The sequence below is a fragment of the Leptopilina heterotoma genome, unplaced genomic scaffold (genome assembly GCF_015476425.1).
Source record: "Leptopilina heterotoma isolate Lh14 unplaced genomic scaffold, ASM1547642v1 Lhet_238, whole genome shotgun sequence".
NCBI classification, from domain to species: domain Eukaryota; kingdom Metazoa; phylum Arthropoda; class Insecta; order Hymenoptera; family Figitidae; genus Leptopilina; species Leptopilina heterotoma.
The window spans coordinates 333,439-359,980 of NW_025110954.1; the positions used below are offsets into that span (position 1 = coordinate 333,439).

Here is a 26,542-nt window from a genome sequence, read left to right on the forward strand (position 1 = left end):
TTAAAAATATTTACACTAAACAATAACATTTCATTCACTCGAACTTTCAAAATTTCTCTCACATTAAAAAAAAAATCTTTTATGAATTTTTTTATTTAAAATTTTCGACTAACTTTAATAAAATACCAAAAATAACTAAAATGATAAATCACAGTTTTTCTGCAGATATCAAATTGAGCCAAAAAACGAATCAAAAGTGTTGCGAAGCAATTTTTTGTCTCAATTTGAAAAATTGTTACGAAGCAACATTTTGAATCTTTTTTTTTTTTGTTTCAATTTGATATCCTTAGAAAAATATTCCCGCAAAGTAAAAATTAAAGAATTGGTTTCGAAAAAAAGAAAACATTTTACCTTGTATCGTATTGTAGAAATTAAAGACAAAAAGAGAGAAAAAAAACAACGGAGACAAAAAAATTCCCTGACAGAAAGAATGGAAGCGAATGTTTTAATTAAATCTCGAGGAAACGTGAAAACTTTGCCATCACCGTTGCGCCTTGGGTTTTTGCGATTTTCCGAAAAGTTTTGCCTCTTTCCTCTCCCTCTCTCCCTCCCTCTCTGTGCTCTTGTGGCTTTTAAGAATGAAGCGTGCACTTTTGAAAGAAGAGAAAGAACACAAGTGCGCGCAAGAAAGAAAATCGGACTTAACTTTACGTCCCCGTGTCGTGCCCCCCAAACTCCCTATTCGCCCATTCCCTACACTACTTTTCTCTTTCAACGGGACAAGCAAAAAAAAAAAAAAAATACCACACAAAAAAAAAGAAGAAAGAAAAGAAGGAATGTGGCTACTTAACGAAACAAATTGTTTCTTCGTTGCTGAGAGAATTTAAAAGTTTTCTACTTTGCCTTCTTCTACATCTTCTCTTTTATAAAGGTTTCTTTTTGCTTCACCCACCCCCTGTCCCCCTTTTTCCCCCTTACTTTGCCCCATACCTTTTTATAGGTCCTCATCACTTCAACCGCAATATAACACAATTGAGCGCTCGTTAGCGACACTTTCTTTTCGAAAACTCTTCTTCTGGGCTTTTGTAAATTAAAGAATTTTTTTTTTCGTTTTATTTTCTCTTTTCAGATTTTTGTAAAATCTGATTTTCATATTTTAATTCCGCTAAATTTATCGAGGATCGTTCTTAATTGGCTGATTTAATTTAGTTTTTTGGGGAATAAATATAGGAAAAATTTTTCTATTTTAACGAATAATAATAATAATAATAATTTGGTATTAATATTAAATATTAATATTAAATTTAAAAGTTTTTCCTTCCATTATAATATTTATAAAGAAATTTTTTTTCGATTTTTGGAAAATGATGTAAAAAGTTAAAAAAGAAAAACGATTATTTTATTAAAAAAGATAATCTTTTTTCTTTTTTAACTTTTTCCATCATTTTCCAAAAATCAAAAAAAAATTTGAAAAATTAATATTAAATATTAAGATAATTAAATAATTCAATTGTTAATTAACTTTTGCAGTTAATTCTCTAAATTAAAAATTTCCAGATTTTTGTAAAATCTGATTTTTATACATATTTTAATTCCGCTAAAGTTATCGAGGATCGTTCTCAATTGGCTGATTTATTTTAGTTTTTTTGGGGAATAAATAAGAAAAATTTTTTTTTTTTTTACGAATAATAATAATAATAATTTTGTATTAATATTAAATATTAAGATAATTAAATAATTCAATTGTTAACTAACTTTTGCAGTTAATTCTCTAAATTTTAAATTAGTGAAAAGTCGACTATCACCACAACTTCCACTATTATCATTATTTTAAAAATTTCTATTAGTTCTTAACAGAATTTTACTTGTTTCGTTTCATAGGGTAACTGTACCAATTGTCGAGGGTTTTAGGCAACATGTGACTTTGACATTTTTTTTCTCGGAAGTAAATGCACTTAAAAATTTGATTTTTGTATATTTGGACGAAGGATCTAATAATGTTTAATATTCATATTTATTTTTTTAATATAAACTAAATTGTTAAGCAAAAAATATATTTAAAAGTCAATCGAGCAAAAGCACCATTTGTCGATGGTCTTGTGCTAATTTCTCGAGGGTCTGTTCCAATTGTCGAGGGTATGACATTTTTAAACATATAACCCAATATAACCTAACAATTAACCTGTACAGATATTAGAAAATCGAGTAGATATTTATTTTTTCGATAAAAATATTATAGAACATTACCAGAAGACAAATATATTTATTTAACTATAATTGAATAATTTATAATATCGATATAAAACATTTTTATAGTAGATGATACAGGACAGAAAATTATTTAACTGTTTTTTAAACTTTTATAAATATAAGTTAATTAAATTTAATCAATTTTGTTAATCAGACATTAATTAAAAAAATAAATTAATTTAAGTCACATTAAATTTGTAAACGAATAAAATAAACTTTTATTACGAACTGTAAATATAATGGTTAATTATAATTAAACTATAGTACAAAATTTTTTAGTTTTAAATAATGCATTTTTTTATTAATTTTTTTTCGGTCTTCCTCGTTTTTTTGGTTGATTATTTTCTGTTGGTTGTAAATTTTTGGAGCATTTTTTATCTTTTTCTCTGTACCTATAAATGTTTGGCATTTATGTTTGACGTTTAGTAAATAAACACTTAACCATCGATAAATGGTGCATCAGCGAAAAAAGTGACTACACCAATTTTCGAGTCATTACCTCGAAAAATGGAACTGTCAAAAAAAAGGAACCAAATACCGATGATTTGCTTTTAAAAAATATTAAATATTTTTTTTTAACAAAAAAACATGCATACAAAATTAATTTAGTTCGTGTACAAAATTATAATAATAATTTTGTACACAAAAAGTCATTATAAATACGTTTAATTTACATTTCTAAAAATCTGTTTTAATCAACCTGAAGTATTAAGAAAATGGAGATTCGTGTAAATTTCACAGCAGTGAATTATAATATTAATTAAATAATTATTTCAGTAGAATTGCTACGAAATTTGTATATATAAATATACAGTTGAAAATACAAAGATTATTTAGAAATTTTTTTTGTTCTTAAATATTATATATTATACTATTTATCTAAAAAAGAAAATTATTATCCTCGACAATTGGAGCACCCTCGGCAATTGGTGCAGTTACCCTAGTTTTTAATTTTTACTCAAATTTTAGGGAAAAATTGCTAAACAATAGCAGAAATTAAATAATTATTGAATTAATTTAAATTAATAAAAATTTCTAAAAATAAGTTGAAATTTTAATTTATTAAAATGAGTAAAAATTTTCTTTTAACTATCAGTTAAGAAATTAGTAAAAATTACTAAATTCTGCTATTTTGTCTAGTACTTTTCTTTTTTTCAGTATATCTTAGGGGAGAATTTGTAAAAATTAGTAGAAATTTTAGCTACTTAGAATCAGTAAAAGTTGCTACTAATTTCCAATAAATTTTACTATTTTTTTTAATAGTTTATAAATTTAAATCAAATTTTAGGGGAAAACAAATAAAAATAAGTAGAAATTTTAATTAATTCAATTTAGTGACAATTTTTACTCATTCTTAGTAATATTTTACTATTTTTTTAGTACTTTTTAATTCTAATTAAATTTCCTAATTAAATCATTACGAATTTATTCCTAACTTAAAATTAGTATGGACGACTTTTCACTAACTAAAATTTAAAAAAATAACGAAATTGAAAAAAATACCTTTTCAATTTTTCAGTTATAACAAAATAATATTGTATTTGAAAAATTTTCATCTTATTCTACAAAATTTATAAATATATACAATAGTACGCTTTGATCTTGTCTTTTAGCGAATGTTTTATAAATACAAGTCGATCGAATTTGAAATGTCAAAGAAAAATTGAGACGTTTGCTCATTTTCTTTGATTTTGTAATTTATACAAAAAAAAATGAAGAAAAAAAATTCAACACGAAACACGACGAATAAAGCATACACATGCCGGGATGCATAAATATAAGGATTGAAAATGTAAAATATATATTTGTGCAATTGGAATTTGCAATCATAATAAAACCTAAATGAAATCAAAGAAATAAAATTTGACGTGCGACATTTTTATCTCGAATGGAAAAAAAATAATTTGTTCATTATAAAAATAAATTTTAATTCAACATTCCTCAAAGATTATTTTTCCAAATTTTTTTTATAAATTTGTGACTTATAATTTAGAATTTTTAATTTATGAATCGTCTATCATAATTTATCATTCAGAATTTATAATTTTTAATTTATATTCATAATTTGCAATTATAATTTGCAATTGTAATTTATAATTATAATTTTTATTTTGAATTTATAATTATATTTTACAATTAATAATTATAATTTTTAATTAACACTTTCTAAATTTGAATTTAGATTATAATTTGTAATTATAATTTTTAATTTGTAATTATATTTTACAATTTATAATTATAATTTTTAATTTACACTTTCTAAATTTGAATTAACAAAAATATTTACTAATTTGAATTAGTAATTACCTTTTTTCTTTTGAATTAGGTTTTTCTAAAGATATCAAATTGAAACAAAAAACGAATCAAAATGTTTCTTCGAAACACTTTTGATTCAGTTTTCGTGTCAATTTGATATCCTTAGAAAAAACTGCGAGTAAATTTTACTAATAAATATAGTAATTTTTACCAAAATTTACTAATTTAAATAAAGCAAAAAGTGATTAATTCAAATTAGTAAAAATTTTTACCAATTAAAATTTAGAGAGCAGTTTCTAAATTTCTATTTCATAAATTTCCAAATCACAGTTGTCTCAAAAGTATCAAATTGATACCAAAAATTCTAATTTTCACTAAAAATGGGAATCAAGTGTTTTTACTTGATTCCCATTTTTAGTAGCAAATTAATAAATTAAATTAGCAAATTAATAAATTTAATTTTCAAATTAAAAAATTTTAAGTAGTTTTGTTACAATTTGCTAATTTCGAGTTAACAGTGAATAAATTATCTTTGAGAAAAAAAAAATATTTCGACGAGAACTCAATAATAAAGATTTTTCCTTATCTAAAAATTAAATAATGATGAACTGGGTGACGTGCAGGAGAAAAATTATCATAATGGAAAAAGAAGAGCAACAACGATAATAATAAAAAAGGATGCAAATCGAGAAAATTATAAAAAAGCGAATGGTTACAAAAAAAAAAAAAATAAAAAAAAAAAAATAAGGTCAGGGTGGGAACATGTAAATAATTTTTCTCGTAATTTTTTTTTTTAAATAACGGGCTGAGTGTTCAACTCACTCGTTGCAGGGTGGACCAGCATTCCTGGAGGGCGCGCTCGCTGATGTTGTTGCTCATTTCTCCTCCACCTCCACCAGGACCTATGAGCCCAGCTCGAGACTATCGGGCAAGACAGGAGACTCGCATTAGTCGGGATCTCTGTCTTTGATCTCATACACATATAGCGATCGGTCATGTTCGAAAAGCTCACTCAACCATTCGAACACGCGAATATTTCAACAATATAAACATTTCCATTTTACTATTTCAAAAAAAAAAAAAAAAAAAAATTAAAAAAAACCGTCAGAGATTGACTTTTAAACCGAAAAATGCGAATTTAGTTAATAAATTCTCTTTAAAGTGTTTAATTAGAATGGTTATAATCATTATTATACAATAATTGCAAAAAGAGTACAGGGGTCGTTGAAAAAATACTTTAAACTTTTTTTGAAATTTTAACACCCCTCAGCCAGTTTTTTTGCTGATAGTTAACCCCCCTTTCCCCCTGAAAGCTCTACATATTTTTGTAATGACCCCACAAAATAAAAAATCAATCAAAAATTCCTATTTTCATTTACAGTTCAATATTTTTTACAAAATTTATCCTCAATTATGTATAATGTTTATAATAATAAATTAAAGTAAATTATTTTTGAGTTTTTTCAAAATTTTTCAACGAAACAATTGTCAATTCAAAAATATAAAGTAAATTAAATTTTTATATTTTATTATTATAATTTATTTTATCAATTAATATATATTAAAATTAAATTATATATTATTAAAATATATAATTATATGATATAACTATATAATTAAATTACATATTAAAAATGTATAATTAAATTGAACTAAAGTTTACAACGTTAAATCTGACGATTTTCCAAGTAACGATTTTGAAAATTGTCAAGTTTAACGTTGTAAATTTTATAGTTCAGTATAATTAAAATTATCATTATTACATTACCACGGGGAAAGGAAATAAATATTAAATTTTATAAAAATATTTTACAATTTGAGGAGAAAATATCATACAGCAAAATTTTTTATATAAAAAAATATTAAACTTTATATAAAGAAACTTGTGTGAAATTTAATATAATTTTATAAAATATATCAAGAATATTAGATTAATAAATCTAATTTAAATATAATTTTACTAAATTTCATATATAATTTCTTTTAAAGTTTCGTATTTTTTTTTATTAAAAAAATTTCGCTCTGAGTCAATTTCTCTCTAAATTGTAAAGTACTTTTAAAAAATTTAATATTTCTTTTTCTTTTCATGTATTATTAATTTATTATTGATATTATTTTTATTCAAAATTGAATTAAAAATATAAAATTAAAATCAAAGAGTATCAAAAAAATACCAAATGAATAAAATTGACAGGAAAATTTGAAAATTAATTTCAAAAGTACATATATCAAATTGATTCAAAAAAGTACCGAAATTATTAGATTGATTTACAAATTCAGAAATTAAGAGCAAAAATGTATCAAATTAATTCAAAAATTTGAAAATTAACACACAAAAAAATCAAAATTAAGAAAATTTTTGCTTTTTGCAGTTTGGTTCAAGAATTTTGAAATTTCGAACAAACAAACGAAATTGAACAAAAATAATAAATATAATAAAAATAATAACGAAAATAGTTATAAAAATAAAAATAATAATAAAAATTGTTATGAAAATAATAATAACTGAAATTATGAAAATAATAAAAGTAATAATAACAAAAATCGTTATAAAATTATCTAGTTGACAAAAAAAGTACCTCAATAAATTCGATTCGAAAATTCGGAATTTAACAAATTATTATTATTATTTATATTGCTGTTCATATTATCGCAATTTAAACATTTATTGAAAAAAATTGATTTACTTTTCTCTAACAATTACCAAGAACTTATAGAAAAAAATTATTCTCTCTAAATCTAAATTAGTTAAAAATAACTATAATTATTATTAGTAATTTCGTTGCTGATTTTATGATACACAAATTAGTAACTAGTCGAGTAACTAGTAGAGTAATAACTACTAATAAATATAAATTAATAAATTAATAATTAGTAAAGTAATAAATACTAATAATTAGTAATTACTAATTATCAGTAATTAATACTAATATTTAATTAGTTAATTATTTAATTGCAAAAAATTGATCTATTTTTCTCTAACAATTAACAAAAACCTATGAAAAAAAAATTATTCTCTCTAAATCTGAATTATTTAAAATAAAAATAACTAATTATTAGTAGTAAATTTGTTGCTGATTTTTTGATACAGAAATTAGTAACTAGTAGAGTAATAACTACTGATAAATAATAACTAACAAATTAATAATTAGCAAAGTAATAAATACTAATAATTACTAATTACTAATTATTAGTAATTAAAACTAATATTTAATTAGTTAATTAATTTCTAATTACTAATTATAAGTATTTAATACTAATATTCAATTTCTAATTATTTAATTAGTAATTAATACTAATAATTAGAAATTACTAATTATTAGTTCATAAATAACTATAAAAATAGTCAAATTTCACTGACTGAATTAGTTAACAAAAATTTCAGTTATTTTGACCTAAGGTAAAAGTAAATTTAACTAATAATTAGTTAATATTAACTATTTCATTAGTAATTAATGACTTTTTGAATCAGTGACTGATTTTTTACTATAAAATTAGTTATTTTTGACTAATTCAAATTTAGAGGAAATAAATTAAAATTACAATATTAATAGATATTGCAATGTCCGACCATGACCGTTAAAAACGTGCTCACACATCAATAATTTAGTATTCCAATTGTTAAGTGGAGAATAAAGAGACCGCAAAGAAAACAACCTATAATTACAAAAACAATTTTTTTTCTTCTTACTTTTGATGAAATTAAAAATAATTACTTCTTCGTAATATTATCGTATTATTTTTATAGTATTATTATAGTATTGGTATTTGTTATAGTATCGGTGAGCTATTGTTATACTATTGTTATACTATTGTTGTACTATTGTTATACTATTATTATACGATTACTACACTGTTTTATATTATTTTTTTCCTACTATACTATTACTGTATTATTATTATAAGTTTATACAATACAATTATATACTGATTCTATTTGTTATCGGTTCTGTGAGAAAAAAATGAAAAATCGAATGCGGATGCTGCGAATGAAAAGAAAAATATTGAGCCCCCGATAATTATTCGCGGTTTTCGAATAGATGGAAATAAGAATAAGAAGAAAAAAGAAGAAAAAAGAAGAAAAAAAGAAGTAATTGAAAATAAAGTCCCGGTGATGGATATAAATGTATAGGACATGCGTGTGACCATCTTGTATATAATGTAAAAAAGAAACGGTGTCGGTTCAATATTTTCTCGGTAACATCTTCTCGGCTCTGTGCAGTATGACGTATGCGTATGGTATTATCTGTGTTGTGCAGGTCAAGAACCCCGGGAGACGTAGTATCTGCATCCCCAATGGTATGTGTGCGTGCGCCGAGTATTCGTATTTGGTGTCACGCATACGTAGAGAGAATTTTCTGAATGTGTGTCTGTGCGATGCAGTAAGTCAACGTACTGGAGTGTGCATGAACCGTGGTCAGCGTATCTCAGTACAGTCGCGGTTTGGAACAATTGACAAAATTCTCCTCCGTCCAATTTCATTCCTCTATTTTTTTGCGAATTCTTTTCTCCTCTTTTCTTTTCTTTTTCTATTTTTTTTTCGATTTCTAAGTCGAAATTTTGTATTCTCTCTAGTTTCTGTATTTTTTTCTGGTTTTTGGATGTAATTTTTACTTCTGATTTTTTCGGGGTTTTTTTAGTTCGATAATTATTTTTATACAAGTCTGTAAATTTCTATTCGTTTGTATAACTTTATTTATTTTTTACTATTTTTTTTTATAACATTTTTACTGCAATTTTTTCAGGGAGATTTTGAGCTCGATTTTTATTTTTATGCAAGCGTGTAAATTTCTATTTTTTCGTGTAACTTTATCTATTTTTCTACTGTATTTTTATATAATTTTTACTGCAATTTTTTCGAGGTTTTTTTAGTTAGATTTTTATTTTTATACCAGCGGGTAAATTTCTACTACTCTTTCGTGTATTTTATGCATTTTTTTTACTGTTTTTTGTCTGTAATTTTTACTGATGATTTTTTAGTTCGATTTTTATTTTTATACAAGTCTTTAAATTTCTATTCTTTCGTGTAGCTTTATATATTTTTTACTGCTTTTTAATATAATTTTTACTGCAATTTTTTCGAGTAAAAATTTTTTCGAATTTTTGAATTCGATTTCTTTTGCATACGAGATTGTAAATTTAAATATTCTTTCATGTACTTTGTGCGTATTTTTTACTTTTTTGTTTTAGATAATTTTTACTGCAATTTTGCCGAGAGATTTTGAGTTAGATTTTTATTTTTGCAAACGAGCGTGTGAATTGTGTCAAAATTTTTGACCAAATTTTGATAAATGGGTGAAAAATTGATACCATTTTTTTAAAAGGAATAAAATTTTTTGATTTTTTAAACAATTTTTAACTAATTTTGCACTTTGAAAGTAGAAAAATTTGTCAATTTTAATTTCTCATTTTATCATATATTTAGTCGCAATTTTTTTTTTTTGATTTTTCAGTGTAATTTTAATCAATTTTGCATTATGGAAAAGAAATTTTGTCGATTTTTCGTTTTCATTTACAAATTTTGTATTTTTTTCGACAACATCAATATTACTTTTGAATTTTGCAATTAAAACTTTTAAATATTCATTTTTCAATTTTTGAGTACATTTCTTGAAATCTTAGTATGAATTTTCGAATTTCAAATTTTTCTGTACAATTTATGTCTAAAAATTTAGAACCTTTCCGAATAATATTCAACAGCAATATAGTAATAATAATAAATACTCTTCGAATTTTGCAATTATTGTATATTTCAACTAAGGGGATAAAAGAAATCCCTTCTAATTATGGTCTATTATAAAGACAATGATCTCTGATGTTATTTAGTAAATGGAAATTATTCAAATCTTGTGAATGGATAAAATCTACGTATTGGATGATTATGAAATATTAACACCTAACTTACATGCAGAATGAAATCAATTTTCTCATCGAAAGGGGATAAATTTTCCATCAATAAAGGTCTATTTATATATACATAGAGAAACAAGAATTGTTAATATTTCCCTTTTTTGTTGCACAAAATTTTTTGTCGTTTATAAATTTAGAACCGATCTGAAGATCTGAACTGTTAGGACAACAAAATATTTCTTAGTTTTATATTAACAATTCAATTGTCAATCTTAAAATCCTTTCTCATTGTATAATGCACTTTATTCAATTTAATTAAACCATCAATCACAGTTTTCTTGAAAATATCAAATTGATACTAAACTGGATCAAATTGATGCTGAAAATTTGGACCATTTTTTTTATTTGAACCACATTTTCGGTAACAATTCGTTGCGATTTGATACTCTTAAGTTAACAGTGCTTGTATATTATGAAATAATTATTTACTTCTATCAAATAATTTTTATTCGAGTTAATTTCTTTGTATTTTCTACTGCAGTGTTTGAAATCAAAGTACCAAAATTACTGATTCAGTTTCCAATTTTCTGCTACACTGAAATTATTGACTAAAGGGCAATTTGCTTCAAATTGATTATAGTATTTAGTATTGAAAGAAAATTCATTTTATTAAAATGAAAATTATTTGATTCAGGGGAAAATTATTTGACACATGTGAAAAACTGTGCTATTATAAAGTAACTTTTACTGTTCTCTAAATTTAAATTAGTAAAAATGTTTATTAATTTTAATTAGTGACTAACTTTTTGTTTTTCAATTAGTAAATAGCAAATAGTTTTACTAATAAATAGTAATTTCTACTAATTTATTAGCAAAATTTACTAATTCAAATTGAAAAGGAAAAAGTCAGTCACTAATTCAAATTAGTAAACATTTCTACTAATTCAAATTTAAAGAGTACTTTGATAGTAAAACATTTCCGGTTAAGCAGTTTTGGTAACTTTGGTAACTTTTACCACTTTGGAGTCAATTTTGCTACGTTCGAAGCAAATTTTACCCATTTTCACAAATATTTTCTTTGAACGTAGTAAAATTTACTTCGAACATAGTATTTACTCCGAAAGTAGTAATAAAATTTACCAGAAATGCTTAAGCGGAAATGTTTTACTATAAAAGCAGTAAAAGTTCCTTTATACTTTTCTCCGTGTAAAAATAAATTGAAAATTATTTGACAAAATTAAATATTTATTTGATAGACAAGTGATTGGTTATTCGAAATGAAACATTCGCTTCAGGGTGGTCAAGTACAATAAAAAATAACGATTTACACCAACAATTAATGCACAGTAATTACTCACCTGTAGTTCATTCATCAGCTTCTCGGATAGTGTGACATCGTGTGAATCCTGACTGCCAGCACCAGGACTCAGCATTGAATTCTGCGAACTCTGTTGATTCCCCGTTAAGCTCATTCCACTCAGTCCACCATTTTGACTAATTGAATTAGCCATATTGAGCGCTTGCTGTTGCATATTTTGACTTAAATTTTGCACTTGCTGCTGTAAATTTTGCGGCATTGTTTGACTCAAATTTTGCGCCTGCTGCTGTAATGATTGATGATTTAATGTTTGAGTTAAATTTTGCGCTTGTTGCTGCTGCTGTTGTTGTTGTTGCTGCTGCTGCTGCTGTTGAGATAAATTTTGCACTTGACTCTGCATATTTTGTTGGAGATTTTGACTTTGACTTAAATTTTGCGGCTGATTTAATAATTGCTGTTGCTGTTGTGGCGATAAACTTGGCGTGAGACTTTGAGCAAGATTGTGCTGCAGCGTTTGACCGAGACTCTGCTGCATATTTTGCTGTAGGGCCTGTGTCAGTGCTTGGCCTAAATTTTGATTTATCGCTTGAGCAGCCTGCACAGCCTGGACGGTGAGTGTGGGACTTGAGGCTTGCGACATTGTTTGTTGTGCTTTCGCTTGGACTTGGGCCTGAGCGAAACTATGTAGACTTTGTACCATGCATGTGTTGATGGAGTTTTGATGATCGGCTTGGGGTGATGGTGAGGTGGGTGATGGGGAAGACTGATGTTGGGCTGATTGATTCATCATAAGGGTGGGTTGCATGGAGGTGGAATTTTGAGTTAGGGAGTTGGTGGTTTGTTGAGCTTGGGAGGCAGTTGGGGTCTGTTGGGTGGGTTGTTGTTGGGATGGTTGTTGTTGGGTTTGCTGCTGCTGCTGTTGTTGTTGCCCGAGAGGACTGTGCATGTTTGTTTGGGGGGTTGAATTCTGTAGGGGACTGTGCTGCAGTCCGGGTGAGTGTTGAGGGGGTCCTCTTTGGGGTTGTTGCCAGTAGTCGGACATTTTGAAGACGTGCTGCCTAAGGGCGTGGAGGTTGGCCGCAGCAGCGGACACGGCTGAGGCTTGGACCTCCATTGGTTCGGGTACGGGATCGAGGTCGGGCTCGGGGGACGTGCAGGGGTCCTCGTCTTCGTCCTCGTCGTCCCGCTCGGTGATGTCCTCCTCGTCGTCGATTCTCGTGGGCCTTGGGTCGGCGTCGGGCCCTGGGCGGTGATTTCCTCCGCCACCGCCACCACCAGCACCACCGCCGCCTCCTCCTCCGGGAACACCTATCCCACCCCCCGAATCGCCAGAGTGATGATGATTGACCGGGTGATGTTGGAGATGATGTTGATGATGCTGATGATGAAGGTGAAGAGGCCGCGCCTCTGGATTTTGGTTTTGTTGGTGCGTCTGTTGATTTTGTTGTTGCTGTTGATGGTGGTGGTGGTGTGATTGCTCCAGGCCAAAGTCCGGTTGGGCTTGCGATTGGGCGCGCAGGTCTAGGGCCGCCGTCGCGTCCGAAATCTTGAGGCCTTCGCGCGAAGCCCGGGCTACCCCCTTCCGGCGCAGCTTGCCCGATTTTTCGCACGCCTTTCGGTAAGCAGCTCGACGACGGGCACACTTCCGCGCTTGCCGCCGTCACTTGCCTCGAGGTGATGCCACAGATTTCTCGTCGACCTACGACGACACGTTAGACGTCAGTTTCGCGCCACGTGCTGTCTGCCGCACCAAACCGTGACTCTTTGGTTCATCAAACTTTCAAATAATAATCTTCTCTTCTATCCCCCTTTGAATCCGTCTTCTTGTTGTGTCTGTTTATGTACAATTCTTAGTGTAATGTATTGTCTGTTAGTGTTTTTTTAATTCTTCTTCTTCAAATTTAAATGCGCGCGATCGAAAATTTGTTTTCTCGTCGAGAGAAATATCCTATTTCTTCTTCTATCTACTTAGTCTATCGTACACTTAAGTTCAGGTTAAAATTCAGGATTGCCCAGCCCGGACGGTGTGAACGAGACGAAAGTTCACGGACACGACTCGGTTGGAGGATTCTCTTCGGAAAAAATCTCACACTGGATGATACTGCTCGTCCTGTTTTGCCCTGAGTTTTGCCCCGTTTGGTTAGTTTGTGTAACTGTGTGAATTGTAAGTGTGATTTCAAAGCGGATTTCGCTTTTGGTAAAGATCTTGGTAATATTTATTCAGGACGAGAGCACTCCCTATTTAGATTTTCTTCAATTCTTCTGAATCTTCCTTCTTTGTCCTTATTATGTCCGTATGACTTGTTCTCGAAAAAAAAAATGCGACTCTAGTATTAATCTTGAAAAGATTTATCGATTACCGCGTCGTAACTGATCGCCGATGGTAAATAGTAGTAGTTGCTTATTATCGTTTAGAGTAGGTTTAATTAATATTGCACTTAGGTACACTCGTTTTTTGAACACACTGAAATATAAATGTATGCGGCGCGGGTTCTCCAACCGTTTTCCCTCGGTGTTTTCCTTCTTCTTCTTCTTGGTCTTCCGCTTTCTTCTCGTGTTCTTGCTCATCCACTTACTTTTCTTCTTTTCCTTTCACAATCTCTTCTTCTTCGTCTTCTACTCCTTCTCCTCTGATGAGTATTATTATCCAGATTTCATTTCACTTTTAAACCCGCTTCTAACCGATCTTCTTCCGCTTTCCTACTCTCCTATTTTTCCTCTCTTGTCTTATTCTGCTTCTTCCACTTTGTCCAGTCTTCCTCTCCTGCGCGGGAATTTCTCGCTGCAACGCGTCTCCCGCTCCAAGCTGAAATCACAAAATAAACTCGGTTCAAAATTATCTCTTTTTCCCTCATTCACATTTTGTTTTCTAATCTAATTTTCTAATCGTTTCGAACAATCTGTTTTTTTATTTTTCAAAAACGAATCAAAAATGTTGGTTAACAAAATTTAATAGTCAACACTTTTCGAATTCTCTTCAAGCAGGAGACACTCTAAACTGAGATACAAAATATTCCTTTTGCAAAACGTGCACATTTTCCATCTTATTGCACAAAACCATTTCTTTCTCTTTTTCACTGGACCAAAAATTGTTCTCATAAAAAACACTTTCCCACTTGAAGATATTTCGAAAAAGTTGAAAATTCTATTAACTTTGAAATCTTGCACTTTCGATTATTTAATTTTTCACATTTTATTTATTTCCATATAAATTTGCATTTTAGTATTTTTTTGCTCTTTTAGTATAAAAGTACAGGTAGAAGTTTTAAAATTTTTAGATTAATTTTCCAAAAGTTCACAATGAGGAAAAATATAGATTTTCTAGGGTCAACTAATAAAACAATAATGGTCTCAAATGGATTCCAATTCACTGGTACGGCCTAGTTTCACTCTTCTTTCTTGTGAGGGGGAAAATATTTTATTCTTAGAAAAACGGAATAGTGATGGTTTTTTTTAAATTCACGATTTCCGACAAAGAAATTATTTAAACTCGCGAAAAAGTTGTCTCGCAAGCACGTCATTTTCTTTATCTGAAACTTTTCTCAAACTACGAATTCAATTGAATTTCTGCCAAGGACGTTTTCACTTTTCTGTATAATATGTCGATTATCCCGCTAAGAAGTGTTAGATTTTTAATGACTTTATAGAATTAATGATTAAAACCATAAATGTCGTTTATTTTATTGGCATTTGATAAATTTTCAATTAAATAACAAAAATTGAAAGAATAATAAAAAAATATAATTCTTCGTTTATGAGAAAGAAAAATTAATAATTAAAACCGTTCGTTCAGTTAAATAAAAAATAAGCAGAAAGTAAATAATAAATAGAAGTCAAAAAAGAAAGTGAATAATAAATGAAAGACAAAAAAGGAACTAAATGAAAAATAGAAGCGAAAAAAGTAGTTTTTCAGGATATCAACTTTTGAGACTAAAGGCAATTGATACGTTTTTTGTCTCAAAAAAAAAAAAAAAATCAATTGCCTTTTGTCTCAAGTTGACATCCTTAAAAATTACGAAAGTTGAACAAGAGTTAAACACAAAAACGAAATGAAGTCACAAACATAAAAGTAGTATTTAATATTCCGAGTTTAAAAAAAATTCAAATTAATTAAATTAATTTTCATTTATTCAAAAACTTAAATGAAAAAAATTTTTCTCAAATTGAATTCTAGTTTGACGCGAATGCAATTAAAATATCTTTTTCACTTTATAAAACACTTGTCACTGCGGTAAAATTGACTCTATAGAAAAAGTTTCCAGTTTCTCGATATTTCAATTTTTAAATATTAATTCCACTTCACTTGGGTATTATATTATTCTTTTCTTTGTATTTGCACACATTTTTTTTTCTTCTCCTTTTTTTTTGTTCACGTCATCAATGTTGTTTTTATGTTTGGTAATTTAGCCGGTTAAACGACAAACGTCTCGTACCGTCGCAACGCGCCGGGAGCTTTCGATGCACGTCACGAGGGAGGAAATAGGAAAAAGACAATGAGAAAAATACGCATTCAAAAGGGAACACACGAGTATCGTGTACTCCGTTGTAAAATTAAAGTAATACTTTAACTCCCTTATGGTGTCATTATTACATTCAGAAATCAACTACGCGTATGTAAGAGAGGCATTTTTTTTTTATAAACGTCACACAAAATTCTCTCGATGTTAATTTAAAATCACAATGTTCACTAAATTTTAATCACGAATCAGATTTTTCATTTGTGTTATGAAAAAAATTATAGTATGAGTATTGGAAAAAAATGAGTAGAAGTATTAGAAAAAGGGAAAGATTTTTTTAGACTTATGTCAAAAAAAGGGTGAAGTGGGATTTTTTTTGGAATATGACAAGTGTTGTAGAGTGAGTGGTGACACTTTTGTAGTTACTACACTTTTTTTCTTAGTTTCAAATTTTTTTCGAGAATTTATTTCAATTTCAAAGTATTTCGAATAAAAAATAGGGACTAAAGACTGAGAACTAGGGAAGAAGTGAAGAAATAAGAAAAAATAAAGAGAAAATAAAATAGAAGTAAAGGAGAAATAAAGGGAAAAAAGGAAAAGTAAAGAAGAAATAAAAAAAATTAAGAAAAAATAAATAAGAAATAAAGAAGAACTAAGAGAGTAAGAACTTGAAACCAAGTATGAAACAAGTTATCAATAAACATTGACAAGTAAATAAGAAATCAGAATTAAATTGGACCTGAGAAATAAAGCAGAACTGAAAAAAAACTGAAAAATAGTTACGAATTCTGAAATAAAAACAAGGAAATAACTAATTCAAAAATAAAACGAAGTAAAAAATAACCAAGAAGTGGAAAATGGAAAGAAGCTAGAAAATTAAGAAGTAAAGAAAAAATAATTTTGAAACAAGTAGGAACTCAGAGATGAAGAAGAAATAGAAAATAAATAAGAACTCAGAAATAAACAAGATCTCGAGAATAAATTAAAAATAAATGAGAACTTAGAAGTAATTCTAAACTTGGAAATAAATAAAAAATTAGAAATAAGATTGAACTTAGAAGTTAGAAATAAATAAGAACTGAGAAATATGAGTGAACTTTGGAAAAAAATAAGAACTCAAAGTTAGACATGAACTCAGAAAGAAACACGAACTTGGAAAAAAATAAAAACTCGGAATTAAATAAAAACTTAGAAATAAATAAGACCTCAGAAATAAGAGTGAACTTAGAAAAAAATAAGAACTCGAAAATAAGAGTGAACTTGGAAAAAAATAAGAACTCATAAATAAGAGTGAACTTTAAAAAAAAATAAGAACTCAGAGTTAGATATGAACTCAGAAAGAAACACGAACTTGGAAAAAAATAAGAACTCGGAAGTAAATATGCACTTAGAAATAAATAAGAACGTAGAAATAAGAGTGAACTTTGAAAAAAATAAGAACTCAGAGGAAGATATAAAGTCAGAAAGAAACAAGAACTTAGAAAAAAATAACTGGGAAGTAAATAAGAACTTAGAAATAAATAATAATTTAGAAACAAATAAAAATTTAGAAATAAGAACTCAGAAGTAAATTGAAACACAAAAATAAATAAGAAAATTCAAAAGTAGAACTTGGAAAAAAATTTCAATTTTGAAAAAAAACTTGTAAGAAAATGACAACTTAGAGAAAAATAGAAATTTGTAAATGACAATTTGAAGAAAAGTAGAAATTTGGAAATGACAACTTGGGGAAAAGTAGAAAATTGGAAATGACAACTTGGAAAAGAAGAGATATTTGTAAATAAATACCAACTTAGAAAAAAAATGTAAACTTTGAAGTAAATCACAACTTTAAAAATATAAACTTGGAAATAAATCACAACTTGAAAAAAATATGAACTTGGAAATAAATCACAACTTGGAAAAAATATGAACTTGGAAATAAATCACAACTTGTAATAAATAGAAACTTGGAAATAAATCACAACTTGGAAGAAATATAAACTTGGAACTAAATAAAAAATTAGAGAACAAAATTGAAAATAAGAAATAAAGAAGAACTTAGTAGAAAAAAAATTGGGCAAAGGTGGTAAGAACTAGAAAAAACTTAGGACCAAACGAAAAATTACGAATAGGAATAAGAATAAGAATTAAAGAAGATGAGAGTACTAAGAAGTGAAGGAACCAAAAAGGTATTGAAGAAAAATTCTCAAGAACCAAAATAGAAAAACCATGGAACGAAATAAAAAATAAATTTTCCTCTGTAGATTCGAGAATGATCATTCAAGAGTGAATTCTTGTGAAGAGTCAACGGAGCTTAATAGTCCAGTAAGTCTAGGGGTGCTATAGACTTGACCTTCAGATGGTCAGTTCTGTTGTACACTTTCCAAGTATAACTTGGAACTATTAATAGAAGACATAAACTTGAATAGAACTTGTTCCCAAAAACCGCCTGTTGTCAATTATTGAAAATTCAAAAATGACAACAGGCGGTTTTGATGATTTTTTTTTTTTTGGCTTAATTTTCAATCTCAGGGTATTTTTTAAAACTTGTCTTTTTGACAGAAGTCTAATTTTTCGTTTCAAACTAACAGGTATGGGATTTGTACCTTTTTTACTAAAAATTAATTTCTCTCCTCCAAAAAGTCCAAGGGAAAAAGTATTTTCCACTTTTTGATTTTTAGGTAAAATACAAGGTAAAATATTTTTAACAATTTTAAAGGGGGAGAACATTTTAACAAAAGGGGGAAAAATTTTTGTTTGTGAAATTTCAGGAGGGGGGCGGGAGAATTTTAGGCACTTGATATCCGGACTTTGATAGGAATCGAATGAACAGTGCCGGCTTGATCCTGCGAGAGAGAGAGAAGAAGGCCAGCTGGATGACGTACAGGGCATGTCAGTCCTGCGGGTTGGAGGGGGGTTGTGACTGGACAAAAGAAGGGGTAGAGCATAAGTCTAAACAAATAAAATAAAAATACAATTTCTTCAACAACCACTTGTTCAAATTTTGGCAAAATTTCCAAATAATTTTTTTTTTTTTTTTTTGGTAAACACTATTTTTGTAAATTCCAGAAGGACCACCTTGTCAATATCCTGTTGTTTGGTAACGAGAACAGAAGACCCCATCAACGGTACCAAAAAAAGGTAGTTGGCGGTAACTTTGTTTAAAAAAAAAAGAATTTTTTAATTCCAAAAATTGGGGAAAAAATCCAATGGCTTTTGACTAGAATTATTTACGATCCTTGTCTCTCGCGATAAATAAGGGTTTTTATGTCTTGCATCACTTTTCTTCCAAGACAACCCTTATAGTAATGACGGCGCGAACTTAAGACGACGACGATTTTTCGAAAAGGAGAAAAAGCTTCTTTTCCTCTTCCGCGTTCGAGTCCTTGACGGAGAAGGAACCGAACTGACTCGGTTTCGCGACTCGCGAGAAATGCTAAGTCCTTCTCCGTGGTGGCCCGGTGGTGGCGCGCGTCTCAGACCGCGTGCGTCTGACTAAAAGCCACCCCCCGTGCCTTAAAGAACGCGTCGGGTAGGGGCGTTGTCTTAGGTGGTGCGCACGGTCGCGAAAATTCTGACCCAAGCAAACTTGCCGAGTTCATCAGAAGGAATTTCCACCGTATAGAGCCGCGCCGCACTAAAATTTTGTTATTTAAGATTGTTTGTTCCTTCTTGATGGGGGGTGGTGAATTTTTTTTTTTTAGGCCTGCCGGGCCCGAGCCCGGGGCCTTTATTTACAGAGTTGACCTTCTTGGGGGGTTTGAGAAAAAAAGAAGACGCGATATATGATTCACCGAGACGAAAATTCACGCGAGGAATGAAAAACTGATTCTAACCGGGCGGACAGGAGTTTTCATGTCAACCCCTCTTTTCCTTTGCTCCCACTATTATTCCTTCGTCGCGCACCCCTCGCGCGTGGGTGGAAGCTGACTGCCTACCAGAACAGGGCAACATCTAAGGGGTTGCGGAAAGAGTGGGGTGTAGCCATATAACGAAGGAGGGTTTTTGTAAGAACCGGACTCTCTTTCCCCTTAATAACACATTCTGCTTTTTTCTTCTTCTCTCACTTGCCTTCTCGTTGGTCACTTTTTTCCTCCCTTCTTCTTTCTTTCCTTCTTCTTTCGTTTTTCTTTCCTCCTCCTATTTTTCTACTTCTCCGTTTTCCCCCCTTTTCCTTTTCTATTCCCTCCACTTCTTCTTTTTCCCTCCTTTCTTTTTCTCCTTCTTCCCTCTTTTCTTTCCTATCGCTTTTCCTCCTTCTTCACTCTTTTCTTTTTCTCCTTCTTTCCCCCTTATTTCGAGAAAAACGGAAAAATTATGGAAAAGTACACTATAACTTTTTGTATAAGTTTTATTTTCGAGGGCAATCGACGTGCGCTCGTCACGAATCGGTAAGATCGACTAGTCGAAAAAATTCGCCAAATATAGAGGGGGGTTACTAGGCATCGGTTATATAAGGGGGTGTTGTTGTATATAATATAAAAAGGAAAGAAAAAAAAAAGTGGGGACTATTTAAAAATGGACCCCGTGTGGCAACACATGCGTGACTAACCATATATCGGGGTGAGGGAGGGAGAGTGCCCCCTCCCCCCAGGGTGAATTTTTTTTTTTTAAAGGGAATTATTCCATCTTCTTGTTATTGTATATGTAAGGCGGAATAACGCGGTACAAGTATATCACGATCAAGACAAAAGAGATGAGATGCTCTTAGGTTCGCAGTGACCGAACCAATGTTAACAAGGCGAGAAGGTCGTAGCATCGACCTCGACGGGGACATCGACTTTGTATAACACGTCCGAGACACACGATGGTCACTTTACTGCTCGAGGGAAGAGATATCTGTTCGGAGAGTGGTTTCTCTCTCTCTCTCACCCTTGGAGAGTAGTCTCTCTCTTCTCTTGGACAGTATTTACTCAATTTCTCTCTCTCTCTCTCTCTCCTTTTGGAGAATATTCTCTCACTCTCCCTTAGCGAAACAATGAGAGGGAGAGAGAGAGAGAGAAATAAAGACAGTAAAAGGGAGAAAGAGAGAGAGAGAGAGAGAGGGTAAAGAAAGAGAGTAAAAGAGAGAAAGAGAGAGAGAAATAAAGACACTAAAAGGGAGAAAGAGAGAGAGTGAGAGAGAAGGTAAAGAGAGTAAAAGAGAGAGAGAAAGATAGAGAGTAAGGGAGGAAGGCGAAAGAGAGTAAGAGAGAGAGAGAGAGAAGGGGTGGCGGACAGCGAGGAGAGTGCGACTGGTCATCTTCTCGTCTTACGCATTCTCGCCCTCGTTCGGGGGAAGAGAGAGACTCGCCAACTTCCGCCTCACTCGCTCCAACCAACCCCCTACCCCTCGCGTCAACCCTGACGTTCATCTAATGTGATATGACCCCTCCGGCGCGTCCATCGCTCCCTCCACCCTCAACGTCTCTCCCCTCCACTCGACTAAACCACTCGACTTCTCTCCCTTCCTTTCAACCCTCTCTCTCTCTTTCGCCTTCTGGAGGGTGATTTTCCCTTTCTCTCTCTCTCTCTCTTTCACCTTCTCGAGTAGGGTAAATTTCCCTCTCTCTCTCTGTTTCATCTCCTCGGGGGTGGATTTCTCTCTCTCTCTCTTTCGCCTTCTCGAGGGTGGATTTCCCTCTCTCTTTCTTTCTTTTACCTTCTCCTGAGTAGATTTCTTCTCTTTCTTACACCTTCCTCTCTTTTTCTCTCTTTTTAGAAGGTGGACTTCCCTCTCCTTTTTTCTCTTCATTCACCTTCTCTCTCTTTCACCTCCCTCTTACTTTTACAATTTTTTTCCTCTCCTTCACTTTTTTACATTTTACAAAAAGAGAGAGAGAGAGGAAAAAAATTGTAAAAGTGAAAAAGAGAAATAGAAAAAGTCTTCTACAAGGTAGAAGAGAAAGAGAGAGGGGGGGGGGAAGATAATAGAAACAAGGTAATTTTTACTGTACTTTTATAGTAAAACAGTTCTGGTAACTTTTATTATAATTTCGAAGTAAATTTTTCTATGTTCGAAGTAAATTTTACTACGATCAAAGGAATTGTTTCCAAAGATTATTAAAATTTTAGAAAATAATTGAATTATTGCAAAAAATGTTACTATTTGTAAAAATAATTGAATTGTTTCCCCAAAGATTATTAAAATTTTTGAAAATAATTGAATTATTGCAAAAAAGGTTACTATTTATAAAAATAATGGAAATTTAATAAAGTCTTTTAAAAATAATTGAAATTTAAAAAAAATATAAAATAAATAACCAAAATATTTGATAAAACAATTGTAAGATTGAATTCATTTCTTTTTAAATATTCTAATGTCATTTTTTGAAAATAATTGAATTACTTAAAAGAATTTTTAATTAATTTAAATAAAAAGGATAAGTAATTTTTTAATGAATTTTAATTAAAAAAATTTTCACAATTACTGTTTTCTCCAAAATATGTTGAAAATAATTCTGAAAAATTTTAATTTTTGCATTATTTATTGTCCTAGTATTTGAATTTTTGGAATTAATATGTCTTTAAAAGAATTGAAAATAATTAAATTTTTAAAACTTTATAATTAAAAAAATCTAAGAATTACTTTTTTTAAAAAAATTTTAATTCAAGTTTTTAGAAAGCTAGTTTTCATTAGTTTTCATTTTTATAAGTTTACGCATTTGAAGATTTTTCATAAAATTTTTTTTTGAGAATTTACTTATTTTCACAAAATTTTTTTCAATCGAGCAATTAAATTTCTTGAAATGTTGATTTTCAAAAATTGTAATAATAATACTTTGGAAAAAATCAATTACTTTCAATTCAATTTTACAAAATTTCAATTATATTTCTAATTTTTAAAATTGTATATTTCGAAAATTTAATTATAAAAATTATTCAAAAATAATTTTTTGAATGATTTGTCTATAGTTATATTTTCCACATTGGAAAAATCGAAATATTTTACAAAATTATACTAAAAATTTAGTATTTTAATGCAATATTTGGAAGAAAAGTAAAAAAAAGTCGCAATTTTGGAATATTTTCAAAAATTGCATTAAAATACCAAATTTTTATAATTTTATTTATTTATAATATATATATATATTCTTTTTTTATCGCATTTTTGGAAAATAGTCGAAAAAAGTCGAAAAACTTATAATATCCAAGGCCTGCAAAAAGAGAGAGGGGGGGGAGTCCAGCCTTGAGAAGGTGAAAGACAGAAAGAAAAGGGGGGGAGAACTACCCTCGAAAAAAAAGAGGGAGAAACCACCCTCGAGGAAGTAAAAGAGAAAAAAAGAGGGGGAAACCACTTTCGAGAAGATGAGAGAGCGAGGGGGGGGGGAATCCACCCCCAAGGAGGTGAAAAGGACAGAGAGGGAAAAACCACCCTCGAGAATGTTAGAGAGAAATAAAGAGAACTAACAATAAGAGTAGGAAAAAAGTGAGAGAGAGAGAAAGAAAGATTCTCGAAAAGTGAAAAAGTAAGAGAGAGAAAAAAAAGAAAAAAAGAGAGAGAAAAGGAGAGAGAAAGAAAGGGCGGAAAAAGAGGGGATAAGAGAGGGTGGAAAAAAGAAGAAGGGGCAAATAAGAGTAGCCAAAAGTGGGAGGGGGGATAAGAGTCAAACGCGCGCACTCGCCTATCGTCGCCTTTTTTTCCACCCCCTTCGCTACTTTTTTCCACGTGTCCGCCACGTGTGTACGCCAAGGCAGAGTGGGGGTGACCCTTTTTTTTTCTCTCCCTACTAATACTTCTTTTGTCCTTATAATATACTCGTGCGCGTCGCGTCGCACACACCCCTTCTTCTGTATAATATACGCGTAGCAAAAGAGAGAACGTGTGAGAGTGTGTGGTCTATTCTTTTTCCAAGTGTAGAAGGAGGAAAAAAAAAGTTAGATGAAACTCGACCCAACCCAGTATTGTTCAATGCGCACGGAGGGTGGATCGTGCCGTAAAAAAAATTCACCAATGAGATAGTGGAAAAAATTGTGAGCGGCGCGACCCTTTTGTTGTAGGTGTGGTGACGATGAATGTAAGGAGCAATTGGACGGATATTCTTGTTTTATTCTTTTCAAATTTCTTGTTTCTTCTATTCAAATTTCTTATTTCTTCTTTTCAAATTATTTACGCGGATTTGAAAAAAAAAAGTTTTTTTTTCTGAACATTGATAACGAATTTTTGTTTTGGGATTTTCTCTGTACTTTTTAAATCTCAATTAGTAGTTTTCTACTATATAATGATTTTCTCTGTACTACTTAAATCTGCGAATTAGTAGTTTTCTACTATAATGAAACAGTGCGAATTCGTCACTAGTTTAAATTATTAAAAATTTTTACTAATTCAAATTTAGAGTTGTAAATTTCTATACATTTTCCGCATGGCCTAAATTTTACCATTTTCGAAGTATAGTAAATTTACAGTAAATTGAAAAATCCAATCAAAATCAGTGAAATTTTACTATTTTTGTAGTGAATTTTACTAAATCCCAGTTTCCGTATTACATTTTTTTCATTTATTTTCACTTTACTATGATATTATGTTTTAAAATAATTAAGTGCTAATAAATTATGTTGCAAAGTATTTTATAGTAAAAATTAATAAATTTCAGTAAAAATTAGTAAATTTTAGTAAAAATATAGTAAATTATTTTGCTTGTAGTGAATTTTACTAAATCTCAGTTTCTGTATTTTATTATTTTGTTCCAAAGTAATTTATAGTAAAAATTAGTAAATTTCAGTAAAAATTAGTAAATTCCAGTAAAAATTAGTAAATTTTAGTAAAAATTTAGTAAATTATTTTACTTTTAGTAAATTTGACCAAAATTAATTGTTTTTATTAAAAATTTCGTAACTTGTATAAATATTTTGTAAAGTGTTGGCAAAAGTAGGTAAATTTTAGTAAAACCTAGTAAATTTTACTTTATATAAGCAAAATTTAATTCAAACGTTTTGCAAGATTTACTCTCTATTTAGTAAAATTTGCCAAAAATTCTCAGAAATATAGGAAAAACAGTTCTCGCTGTCACGATTTAATAATTTAACATTGATTTTCAATTCGATTTTGCCATTGACTTTCATTTTCAATTTTGAAATAATTTCGACTATGATTTTGACTTTAAAACTCTTAGTAAAAGTCCAAAAATGAAAGTCAATGTAAATATCAAAATCAATGTGAAAATAAAAGTCAATGTCATCAAAAGTATAATTAAGTAAAAAATGAAAAATCAAAATCAGAGTGAAAATATAAAAGTCAACGTCAAAAGTGAAGTAAAAAATTTTTAATTAATTAAGTAAAAAATTAAAAAATTAAGTATAAAAATAATTTGAGTCAAAAAGTAAGTTTTCAAGTTCAAAGTCAAATTTAAACTCAAGACCGCAATCATAATTCGCCAAATCAAATTTACTTGCAATTAATTAAGTGTTGAAGTTAACGATCACTCCGAGTCATGCGCTTGACTCGGAGTGATCTTTAACTTCAACACTTAATTAATTTAAAAACCAAGTGATAGAATCATTATTATTATTAGTGCAATTAAATCAAAGAATTTTGCTAGAAAGAAAAAAACCATTCAAAATCACGATCAATTAAAAATCGATCATCACACGAAAATTATTAAGGAGGCTTTTATACACACTTTGTAATATCGTTGAGAAAAAAAAGGTGAGGGGAGGGGAGGGGAAAAAAATCCCTTTTTTATAAAAGAAACTTCCGGTCCACGCAAGCAGTCTGCTTTGAACCGAAGAAATTCGCGAAGGCAATTGTCCCGAGGAGAGGGAAGGGGGGATTGGGGGGAGGATTAAATAAGTATGTAGGAAGTGTATTGGATAATCGAGTATAGGCCACTTTAAATTACAAATGAACGAGTATTATCCAAGTGTATATATATAGATATATATTTACAGACATGATGCGTCCGGATGGGTTAAAAAAACAGGTGAGAATCGAGAAGAGGGTTTCAAGTGAAACAAAGTATATATACAGGCGTACATATATGTACATATAAGAGAGCAGAAAGTAGAGAGAGAGAGGGAGAGAGAGGTGGGTGGCTTTTGACTCAAAGGAGAGATCCCAATCCCGATCTCGATTTCCCCTTGATGCCGATCGGCAGCTGGACTGCAATACCCAACCGATTCCCTTTGCAGGATGTACATACTACTTGCGCGTATATTCTTTACGTTTCGTGCAACCTGCATACGGATATATTTTTAAATATATATATACATAGTGTTTGTATATGTGTGGAGGAAAAAAAAAATATATTTATAAAATATATATACATATGTGCACCCGCACTCGAAACAGGTACCCACTTGTATACCAGTTGCAGAGTCACAGGTTCGGTTGAATCGAACCGACGACCGGCAGATTTGCTTGCAGATAAGAGTTACTTTTGCGTAGGAAGACATTTGTCTTGAGGGTGATCGCGGGTGGAACTTCTTCTTCCTTGTTCGCAAAAATAAATAGGGAGAAAAAGAATATTCGAGAAACGAGCCGAAGGGGTCAGTTCCGGAATAGGAGAAAATC

General features: G+C 30.0%; 1 protein-coding gene across 14 annotated transcripts in view; it reads right to left on the bottom strand.

Annotated features, from left to right (window-relative positions):
- The window catches only part of LOC122502799 (zinc finger protein rotund), a 170,146-nt gene that overhangs the window by 122,963 nt on the left and 20,641 nt on the right, over nucleotides 1–26,542 (bottom strand). For 12 of the 14 annotated variants that reach the window (XM_043613044.1, XM_043613048.1, XM_043613046.1 and 9 more), the window contains exons 3-4: nucleotides 11,655–14,420; nucleotides 5,269–5,367 (exon numbers count right to left, since the gene is read on the bottom strand). In XM_043613044.1, coding sequence (XP_043468979.1) covers nucleotides 5,269–5,367; nucleotides 11,655–12,728 — 1,173 coding nt within the window. In that variant the 5' untranslated portion in view covers nucleotides 12,729–14,420. The remainder of the gene's footprint in view (nucleotides 1–5,268; nucleotides 5,368–11,654; nucleotides 14,421–26,542) is intronic. The other 2 variants (XM_043613054.1, XM_043613053.1) reach the window with 1 other exon arrangement.